Below are 11,991 nucleotides of genomic sequence, written 5' to 3' on the forward strand. Positions count from 1 at the left end.
TCAGTCATCTTTTCCCTCTTGATTTGTGTATTTTTTTTCTATGGTCTTTATGAATCTGAGTCAAACATCCAAGAGTTGTGAGTGTGTGCTTATGTCTAGTATTTTATATGTGAATCTGTTCCAAACCTAGTGAGCTGCCTTCTAAAGCACAATAAACTTTAACAAATATTTTGTTTACTGAACATTTGTCTTAGATGGCAAAATCAAGGCTAAAATTTAGCTAATTTGTAACCCCCAAAATAATGTGCTTTATGGAGGAAGCTTATTTTCAGCAGAAAAAAACGTTAGGCCTGATTGCGACTTTTTATATAACAATTCTGACCATTCAGAAATGTGAGATATAAACTAAATACTGCAAGATATAAACTCGCAATAATGAGAGAGAAAAAAAAAATCTTACTGCTAGTTTATAACTTGCATTTGTGAATTTTTTGATATAAAACTAGCAATTGCAAGAAAAACGTCAGAACTGTGTTTTGTTTTTCTGCCATGGAATTGTGTTTTTATCTCAATTCTTGACTTTTCTTCTCAGAATATCTTGCAATTCTGATTATATATCTTGTATATGCGAGTAAAAAGTCAGAGTTGTGATACAAAATGTCTGAGACAAGTCACAGTTACCTTTTAAATTTTTTATTCCATGGCAAAAATAAGCTTCCATAATTCAGAAACAGCAACTCTGTGTAACATACAACAAACAACTCGATTCTCAATAGAATCAGTAAAGTTTTCCATTAGCATGTTGCTAAGTTAACAACTTCCCTCTTCATAGGAAGCAACTCCATATGACTTACAGATCCATTCCTTGCACTTTGCACACTGGATACTTGATTCTTAATTGATTTCAGTAGAGTTTGCTATTAGCATGTTGCTAAGCTAACAACAACACTCATAGGCAGCAACTCCATGTGACACATGGCTCTCCTTAAGTAGGCTATGTGCACAAGAGACTTGATTCTCAGCTGACTTTAGTACAATTTGCAATTAACATGTTGCTAAGCTAACAACTAACTGCACAGAGAGACTCAACGTTTAATTGATTTTAACAGAGTTTGACATTAGCATGTTGGTATGCTAATAGAGCCAAATTTTAATGTGCATAAAAATACATAACATACAAATACCGAGTCCTCAGTTTTATTAGATTGATTTAGGTGCTTTATCTGTCATCTTTAATGGATATATTTATGAAGTTTGTTGCATTGCATTAAGTTGTCTCTTAATCAAAGTGAGGTACCTCGAGGAAGCTCACTACATTTTGGAACAGAACAAGTTTTTTGCAGCCGGTTCCTACCGGCTGGTCAAACATTTTAACAGGTTGGTGTGCTGAGATGATGGCAGGGAGCACACAGGTTGAGTAGGAACAAGTGTCAGTGTTTGTATTTTAGTCCTTGGAGAGAGCGGAGAGCGGGAAGGAAAGAGTAGGATGAAGGATGAAGTGTCCATCTCCTTGGAAACCTGCTTGTTCATCATGAAAAGTGCCGTCTGTCAATAACTGTCCATCTCAGGATGTGCAGGGAAGTGGGAGGCGGAGTTTTAATACGTTTTCTGGATAATTCCTAGCAGCAAAGACAAGCCGTCACAAAGGTGAGGAAAACGGGAAGACAGACGTAAAGACATGAAAATATCTGGGGTAGAAACGACAGGGGTTCGGGAAGGGGACTGGCACAACGACATGGCAGAGACGGTGAAAGGGGAAATGTGTCTGGATTTGTGTCAGAATTTGTTTTTAAACAGTCATTCCATCATACAAAAGTTTGTCCAAATAAAAATTCCATCACCTCTAAGATTATGTACATTTTGAGTTCTTTTGTAGGTATGCTTGAAATGCTTGATTGGTAAAGTTTTAGGGCTGCTCCTGTGTCCCAACGGATGCCACCAGCTTAGCATTGTCCCTGGGATTGCCCACTGGGCATTTAGAGTCACTAGGCTGAGGGTCGTGGCGACAGGCGTTAGGTGGGTGTCTGTTGGACGTGCCAGGTGGAAGAGGCACCTGACCATTCTTCTCGTCTGAAAAAAGTTGTTTAATTACGTCAAAGAAGTTACTCAATGGGCTACCTAGGTACACAGATAGGAAGAAAAGGAAAAAAAAAAGAGAGAGACAAAGAGAGAACAAACAGAGAAATGAACAATGGGCTCACATGAGAAGTGGACAGAAGGGGGAAATAGAAAGGAGAGGTAAGAGAAAGAGGAGGAAAATGTAAAGACTAAAGGCTTGTTCACACCGGGACAAATATCGCTGATGTTTAACACCTTGTGACTAAACAAATGGTGCCAATGTGAGTGTGCACACTGTCGCGCAAAACGTGAGACGTAAAAGCGTCATTAAAAAAAAATTTTAAAAAAGCCTCGGTCTAATTTTCTTGATTTGGTGGTGCTCATGCACAAAGCGGTCTTGCCGAGCACACTTGATACCTAACGACGAAGAGGAAGTTAGTAGACCAAGAAGATGCATCGAGGCAAGATGAAGGTAGAGCTGCTGGTCTCATTGGTGTCTAAACACAAAGAGGTTTATGACAAATGCGACAGCGACTACAAAAATCTCGATGAGAAGGAGTTGATATGGAGAGGAATTGCAGATCAAATAAGATTCAATGTGTACCGGTGTATTTCTATTTTTCATTAAGTGCCATCTAATTTCAGGGAGTGAATTTGTACGTTCACTCGGCTCATCGCCAGCAAAAATTTGCTTGGGTATGAATATAAAAGATGTATCGAAAATCATTTTGCGATAAGCGCGGGCGATAATCATCTCGGTGTGTACGAGGCTTAAGAGAAAGCCTTAATTAGAAGCTTTGACGACCACACAAACTGTTAAAGTTGGAAATTCTGTATAAGATATGAGGTTAAACCTGATAAAACCAGCTGAAAATGGTAGCTATCTAATTTCAAAATCACACCAGGTCCCCAGATAATACTAATCTCGTGCGAATAGGGCTATTGACACTTATTTTCAAATTTACTGTTATTTACAATTATTTGAAGTTCCAATTTAAAAAGCAATGAAATGGCTTGTTAACAGGTGAGATTGGTGTAACAACAGTACCTAAAACAAATAAATACCTTTAACTAACATTATTTCTGGCCAGGGGGCGCCAGTCGGGCAGGTTAGTTGCTCCATTTTGCTGATAGACAAGAATCTTTTTATTAGGTTGTACTTGTTAATCATTTGAAATAAAACCAGGAACATGTATTACTAAAGTAAAGAGTGTTGATTTTGATTTCATGTTGATTTTAAATATGGTTTTAGCCATGGTAGGGGTGAGGGGCATGGGTTTACATGGCTTTATATAGCCAACATGAGAAAGGCTAGATAATTAGAAAAGGCTCTAAAGCAATGAGAGAAGTAATGTGGCATCTGTACATCTGTCACTACAGAGAGAATTACACGTAGATCAGTCAGGAAACCCACACATGGATACAATGTACCCTTTAATCTTCATTCTGCTCACTCCTCAAAGTCAAATAAGACTATGAAGTGTCATCTGTCCGGTTTAATTACACATCATATTCCACAGGCGGAATACACATCAACAAGATATCATCAAGCTCTCTATATTCGGCTTTGTTTTTGTAATTATGTTCATGAAAAATAATTTTGACTACAAAGACTACAATGTCTACAAACATTGTTCACATATGTTTTAACCGAAGTCTGTACAGGCTAAATGCCCGTTCACGCCAAGGACGATAACGATTAAGATACAGTTCTAAAAATCATTCTCAATATTAAAGAATAGCAGAGTCCACGCCACAACTATAACGATAAAGGCACAGAGAAACGATATTGTTGGAATCACTTTCAGAATTAATTTTTCCAGCTGATGGAATAATAATAATAATATTGACAGCCAATCAGAATTCATCCTGTTGTCACAAGCTTGATAATTTAAAGTGGAAGACGAGCATGCGCTTAGAATAAACATACGATATTGTTATCTTTGTAGTTATCTTTATAGTTATCGTTCTTGGTGTGAATGGGCATTTAGTCGATCAAAATTTTATTAGTCGCAGGAAAAAAAAAATCTTTAAATGTGGCTTATAAAACATGTAAGTAGTAGCATCATTACATGGCTGCTCGCTTTAACATTAACCTAATAAAATGCACACTATTGAAGTGTTTGTGTGGAGTGTGGAAGCGGAACACAAACAGTATCATGCTCACTGCATGACAGTTAACATGGAGGCACCAGTGTGATCATTTGCATTTTAAATACTAATTTTTGCTCATATAGATGAGTAATTTATCTTTTGAATCTGTAAAAGGTCTACTTGCATTTGTGTGCACTCACAATAACAACAAAACATTGTGCTTTTGTAAAATAATGAAAGCAAACAGGGTGCGTTTTATGCTATCTAGGACTCTTTAACTTGAGCGTTAAAAAAAAAGAACATAAGCTCCGTGCTTGCCTCACAGACATGAAAACTATATCTACAGAAAGCAAAATGTCTACTTTTAATTGAACCAGTTCAAATGGAAAACAAATATTTTCAGATTATGTAATCCATATAAAATGTGCACCTCCACTGTAGAGATGACGAGTCGGTAAAAACACTAGTTTATCAATTAATTATTATAATGTTAAGGCAGTCTGCTTTTTTCCCCCTAAAGCATACATAATCATTACTTCTGCTGCTGTGGCAAGCTTAATGCGTGCACTTGAGCACTGATAGGCTATAGGCAATTAAAGGTTCATTATGGTTTGTTAATATGAATGTGTGATTAGTCGACTAATCGCTTCAAATTAACGACTATTAGTCGATCAGAAAAATATTTAGATTTTTTATCCTGTGGCAAAAAAAGCTTTCATAATATATCAGAAGCTTAGGTTATAAGCATTTACACATTATGCTTCATGCAATTACATTATAAAAATCGTGCAACATTTGATTAAACAGTTTAAACTGTTTCAATTTTTTTGAATAACTTTTAAATACTCAATGGCATAAAGCTCAAACTTTGGCAAATGCAGTAAGTAGTTCCTTCACTCATTCTAAGAGAAGTTCTGTAAACTCTTTGTTTTTCGGCAGGCTATTAAAAACCTCCTGATTGTGTTCCTGTGACTCAGTGGTAGAGCATTGCATTAGCAGCGCAAAAGGTTGTGGGTTCGATTCCCAGGAAACACATGTTCAGTAAAAAATGTTAGCCTGAATGCACTGTAAGTCGCTTTGGATAAATGTAAATGTAAATGATTGCTAGAACTTGCAACTGGAAATGGCAATTTTCAAAATTGATTGGCATTTGTGTGTAATATGCAGCAGACGGTCTGTGAATAGTCCATCTGAGGCTCAGACTAGCCTTGAGCAAACTCTGACTGCATGAGAAAACCCCCTTTAGTGTACTTGATTTAGTATATTCAAACTCATGAATACACATGCAAACCTTCACAACTACACCAACTATCACACAGTGGTATAGGGTTCATTTGATCATTTAGGGGCACATCAGAGCCTCTGGTGTGCATATGCATAGCCTCATATGTTTGGTTCACATAGTCAAGAAATTAAGAGCAGATTTGTAAGCCACATACACACCAAGAAGGTAACAACCAGTTTGTGTTGTGCTCATTTTAACAGTAAGCGCACACACACACAAAAAAAAAATATCACGTGAAAGGGGTTGGGTGCACTTTAAACAAGATGTAAGGACATGCCTCATTACAAGTGCTGTGATTATCACAGGTTTATTTAAAGAAGGCGGATGTGTGTGTGATAAAGTAGTTAGTGACTCCAAAAACTTTTTGGACACTTAAAGAGAGAGTTCACCCAAACAGGAAAATTCTGTCCTCATGTCTGCAGAAGAATGAACAGGTTTGGAAAAACATGAATGTGAGTATATGATAATAGAATCTTTATTTTTGTGTGAACTATCACTTTAAGTCACACTTTACAACATAGGCTCATTTGAAATACGTGCCTCTATATACATGTCTGCAAAACTGAAAAAAATGTACCTTTTTGTGTGAATCAATGCCGTTACCAGTTGAAACGAACACTAGAGGCAGTAAAACTCAGACAACTTTTATTCCTTTTCACACAAAAGCCCGATTCGTACGGTAATTGTTTCTCATGTGGACGTCTGTAAAAATACATTTACATATCATCTCCTATGAACCTGGGAACGCGCTGCTCACGTGACCAGTCACATAATTGTCTGCTGTAAATAAAATGAATTTTATTTACAAAATGTATTCTTATTATTGTGTAAAATGCATTTAAAAATACTTATTATTATGTAAAATGTATTCTTATTATTCCAAGCATATTTTCTAATATATAATCCTATTTATTATTAGATTTTTTTTAAATCTCCTGTTTAAAAAGACTTGTTGTAGTTGTATATAATTATACGCGACCCTGCTGAAAAAAACAGCATATGCTGGTGAGGTTGTTTTGATGCTGGGATGCTGGTTTATGCTGGTCCTTTGCTGGTTTATGCTGGTCATGTGTTGGCAAAGGACCAGCATAAACCAGCAAAGGACCAGCATAAACCAGCAAAGGACCAGCATAAACCAGCAAAAAAACACTCTTACAGACCAAAAGTTTGGAAACATTACTATTTTTAATGTTTTTGAAAGAAGTCAAAATATATCTGTTTATAATACACATTTTAAAACTGTATTGCTTACCTGCTGCTGCCATAATAAAGACCCATTTCGAATGTCTGCCTGCTTTTCTTCTCTTTCTGCCTCCAGTCACTGTGAGCAGTTATGAAGTATTATTCTTTTAAATACTTTTTTACAGCATTTCAGAAATAAATATGTATGCAAATTACACTGAAGTACAACAGTTAACGTACCTTACGGTGTTTGGGAGTGATCAAAAAGGGTTTAAGCACTGAATTCTGAATCGATTTTTTGAAAACTCATAGATGTGGATTCGGACAGCAATTAAATTTCCACACAACCTCAGTGTTTGTCAAAAAAACAGTAGGTAAATTGGCCGGGGATTTTTACAAATCACTTAAGACAAAAAGAAAAAAAATCACTGACCCAAAAGGCAAACAAATCACCAACTACCCCCTGTAAATGGTGAAAATCACTTACGTCCCCCTGAGAAACAATTCCTGTCCGAATAGGGCTACAGAGTTTCGATTAATTTTCACACAATTACTTGCTGAATATTATGTTATGACTTCAAAACTTGCACGATTTGAAAACTGATACTTTTGAATGTTTTCATCACATATACAGCTTCATATGCATGAGCTTTCTAATATAGTAGGTTTGCTCCATAGCTCATGCGATACGGCGTTGCACTTGAGTGATGAAGAGCTCGGTACGAACACCATGAAACTACGCTTCGATAAAACAGCTCAAATCCACATAAGGAAGTTAAAATAGCACGACTGCACCAGCAAATGCTTTCTATATCACTTTTGTATTTGTTAACACTATCGGGTAGGGTTAGGGTTGGGTTGGGTTTGGTATGGGGGATATTTCCAACATGACAGAGCGCTAACCTTTAGCGGCACTCCCCAGATATTTGAATTCTGAATAGCCGCAATACGTACTGTACCTCAAATAGCATAATACAAACGCAGCCTAATAAAAAAGTGCCACTGTCACTTATTGAACGTGTATTTTAGCGCCACTCTCTGGACATTACACTTCTGAAACTGCCTGAAACCCACACTAAGGTATGTAATTACAGTGTTGCAGAAATGTATACATATGGATGTGGACCATATTTTCTTGAGCCTGGGTTGCACACTTAAAATGAATGTCATTGTATTAGACCGGTGGTTCTTAAATAGGGGGCCTCCTGTTTAATATTAATTCATTTTACATATTTTCCAACTTATTGAAAAACATACAGTTCTTGACATTTCTGGAACCCAAAACTGAATCAAGGTTAATTATATCAATACTCTTCTGTTAAAGAAATAGTTCTCCCAGAAATGAATTGGTCAATGGGTGCCGTCAGAATGAGAGTACAAACAGCTGATAAAAACATCACAATAATCCACATGACTCCAGTCCATCAATTAACATCTTGTGAAAGTGAAGTAAAAAGCTGCATGTTTAACTCCAAACGGTCGCTTATGGTCAAAATATGAGTCCATAATCTATAATAAAACTTCTTCCAATGAAAAAGTCCAACCTATTGCCCTCTCACATCAAAATCCACTTACATTTTTAGAACTGTTTTCACTTGTAAACGCAGGTTGATCTGTGCATATTTTTCTCCTGAATCAGACGTGACGACTTTTTATTGGAGGAAGTGTTATGATAGGCTCATGATTTAGCAGGAAACAATATAGTTTGAAATTGAAAAAAAAAAATCTTGACGAATTTGTGACTTTACATACATGCAGCATTGAGAAGACATGAATTGATGGACTGGAGTGGTGTGGATTACTTGTGGATTATTGTGATGTTTTTATCAGCTGTTTGGACTCTCATTCTGACGGCACCCATTCACTGCAGAGCATCCATTGGTGAGCAAGTGATGCAATGCTACATTTCTCCAAATCTGATGAAGAAACAAACTCATCTACATCTTGGATGGCCTGAGGGTGAGTGTATTTTCAGCTAATTTTAATATTGTTAACTAATGCAATGACATTCAGACATTTTTAAGTGTGACTTAAGTTTCTAAATGGGCCACTGTAATTGTGCTGCCAGTTGGTGTATTTAACAAAAAAGCCGTTATAGTCTTACCACACTTTGACTTTGAGACTTTAGTGGGTTTTGCAGCACACTGAGAGTTCTCTGTGAGAGAGAAACATGCGTGTTGACAACAGACAACACTATCAGCGCAGCCTGAAAAAAAACTTTGATATTTGCTAAATCTTTTTTTGGTTTATAAATTGGATCATCGCATTAGCTCATTAGATTCGCTGTGTATGCTCTTCATCATGCTCATGTGAAGCAAATGAGCAATTTCCAATTAACAAGCATGGAGCCAGATGTCTTCATCTAGACTACATTAGGGGCAAGAAGACTTCGGTTGGGTGGTTATTAGACAAGTTTGTGTGGATAATTATGCTTGTTTGGAATAAAAATAGTTTTTATGAATCTAAAGAACATTGGGAGGTTAGTTATTTGCATACACACAGAAAACCACAACCTCCTACACAAAATAACATAATTAAATCCATAATTTAAGTGTCTATTTTTGGAGTGGTGAATGTAATCTGACTGCAGTGTGTATATGCCATTCATCTGCAGTGCAGTAGTGCGTTCAAACCACAGTGAGTCATACTGCACTGAATGAGACACGGAGCGCATGAATATGATGTGTTTGAGTGAAAGCAAAGGAGAGAGAAACAACGACAGTGAAAGACAGTGGGGTGGGAACAGAGAAACAGGGTCTACTTTCTTGAGATGGTCTTGGATGTCTTTCTGTTGCCCAACATTCCCTAAAACCTCCCCATTATTAAATACTACTTCATTATTAAATGCTATTTCATGAACTGTAATAGAAGTTACTAATTATTAATGTGTGTACAGTACATATATAGTGGAGTTTCAAAAAAAAGACTATATTTAGTTTTTTTTTTTTTTTTTTAAACATATATATATATATATATATATATATATATATATATATATATATTAATTAATTAAATAAAGAAATCATATTATTATCAGCAAAACAATTTCAATGAACTGTTTAATTTATTGGAATAATGTAATACAAAATTAAGCATTAAAGCATTAAAATAAAATTATAATTTTATTTTATATATATCATTTTATATAGTCTTTAATGCAACATGCTTGTTCAGAAATCCTTCTAATATGCTGTTTTACAGCACAAAAAACATATAAAGCAAGTATAAGTATAATTAATTAGTAGTAATATTTATTTTATTGCAAATTTGACCTTTTTTAATTAAACTGACCAAAAAAGTGACTGTAAAAACATTTATAGTGTTACAAAGGTTTTGCTTTAAATAAATTGAACTTTTCATTCATCAAAAATCATGAAAATATTAGTTTTCCCAGAAAAAAAAAAAAAAAAAAAAAATATATATATATATATATATATATATATATATATATATATATATATATATATATATATATATATAAACATTAAGCAGCAAAAACTTTTCAACACTGATAATAATAATAATAATAATTGAGCAATAAATCAGCATATTAGAATGATTTCTGAAGAATCATGTGACATTAAAGGCTGGATTAATATTTTGTCATCACAGGTATATATTACATTTAAAAATAGATTTTTCTATCACATTCAAATAGAAAACAGTTCTTTCAAATTCTAATAATATTTCAGAATATTACTGTATTTCGGTCAAATAAATGTAGTCTTTCATTTATATAATTCTTGTAAATTCTATTTTTAGCCATATACAGACCCATCATATTTTGTCAAGAGTGTTGAACAAATACCAAATACCAGGAAGAGAACATCAAAGTTTTTAATTATAACTAAATGTCCCTGGAGATCCATTACCAGTAGTTACTGAAACAATAGTATTGGTGTGCATTTAAAAAATAAATAAATAAATAAATTCTGTAGGGTTATATGCTTGTTTTTTTTTTTTTTTTTTTTTGCATTAGATGCTGTTGTTTGCCACTAGGTGGAGCTGTTATCAGGGAAATGTTTGGGACACAGCCAAATAGCATCATGTGTCAAGAAGAGAGGACGTGCATGGGGTGGACGAAGAATAGGATGGAAAAGTGGCTTTTCTTTGCGATTCTCCTTTAAAAACAACAACAACAAAACATACTCAGCTGTTCATCCGTGAAGCTCTGGATAGTTCAAGGTAATAGGAGGTATATACTGAGGAGAACTCTTCCAGAACTTGATATTTTATAATAATGTTCCTGATTTGTGTGCTCTGGTTGGTTTAGCACAATAGCTGATGCAGACAGGACAAGACGTCGGTTTTAGGGTTATCCCAACCTAAAAAGGTAGCAGGAACCTTTACATAACCAGTCCAGATTGGTCATCCAACAAGGACACTGTATCCCAAAACTAGAAATCATGAAGCCGAGGTGTCCACATTTGGAGAACTGTCAGAAAATCTACCGTTAATGCGGTCTGAGAAATGGGAGCAGCAGTGTGGCCGAAGGGAATCACCACGAATTGGAAAACTCCCCTTGTCTTCTAGCGTCCCAGTGGGGATTGCTTTAGGGTGGGATCATGTGGAGAATATTGTGATGCTGTGTTGTGGTGTGTGCTGACATGCATGATGGAGGAGGGGTATAAACAGGCATGAGAGGGATCGTGGGGGAAGGGACGGGGGGGATTTATACTCACCAGACAGCTGCTGGACTCCCGGCTGGTCGTGTGTGCTTAACAACTGCGTCTGAATCGTTTCTACCACTCGCTTGAAACGCCGGCTTGGACCTACAATACAGTGTAACAGGTCACGTATAAAACCCTGCCTGACATTTTGAAACAGGAAGTTGGAGTGGGGTTTTCTTAATGCCGATTAATCGAGTATGCATTCACTTGGTTTGCATTCTAATGAAAAAAAAGCTTCACAGACAAAAAAAATAAAAAAAAAATGGAGCCTTTTAAGAATCTGACAGGAATTTATTGTAAACTACTTGCAGTCTTTCTTATCTCTGCTAGGTGGACAACAACATTATTTAACATCCTGCACGCTGTAGTGAATAAGAGCTGCCGCTGGCGCTATCATGAGGAGACATAATGGATATTAATGGCAGAAAATAAGGGAGATTGATGCATTAGATGATGCATTATTTTTAGGTGTTCTATTTATCTTATGTTGTTATTGTGATCTGCAGTATACTGATGGGATAATTAGTTTGTAAAAGACTCATTTTGAGAATTAAATGGACATTTTTGTAAGAATTGTTCCTTAGAGGACAGAAAGAAAATTCCTGGCAAGACTAAATGTAAGACTGTGAGGAATGGGCTTTATGTTAAATATTTACAGTATATTTGTGATGACTTTGCGCACATATCTAAAATTTTGTTTGTCCGTTACATTTCTTTAAGGCATACGTTTCTCATTCACTAACTATGCGTAAGCACCAATTT

At 35.7% G+C, this 11,991-nt stretch overlaps 1 protein-coding gene across 5 annotated transcripts in view; it reads right to left on the reverse strand.

The window, feature by feature from the left end:
- Positions 1–430: 430 nt before the first annotated feature.
- Positions 431–11,991, reverse strand: part of LOC109094929 (serine/threonine-protein kinase BRSK2-like) — a 213,834-nt gene continuing 202,273 nt past the window's right edge. For 2 of the 5 annotated variants that reach the window (XM_042752883.1, XM_042752886.1), the window contains exons 18-20: positions 11,242–11,331; positions 1,782–2,058; positions 431–1,559 (exon numbers count right to left, since the gene is read on the reverse strand). In XM_042752883.1, the coding sequence (XP_042608817.1) occupies positions 1,847–2,058; positions 11,242–11,331 (302 nt within the window). In that variant the 3' untranslated portion in view covers positions 431–1,559; positions 1,782–1,846. The remainder of the gene's footprint in view (positions 1,560–1,781; positions 2,059–11,241; positions 11,332–11,991) is intronic. The other 3 variants (XM_042752887.1, XM_042752884.1, XM_042752885.1) reach the window with 2 other exon arrangements.

This window comes from Cyprinus carpio, chromosome B25, assembly GCF_018340385.1.
Source record: "Cyprinus carpio isolate SPL01 chromosome B25, ASM1834038v1, whole genome shotgun sequence".
Taxonomy (NCBI): Eukaryota; Metazoa; Chordata; class Actinopteri; order Cypriniformes; family Cyprinidae; genus Cyprinus; species Cyprinus carpio.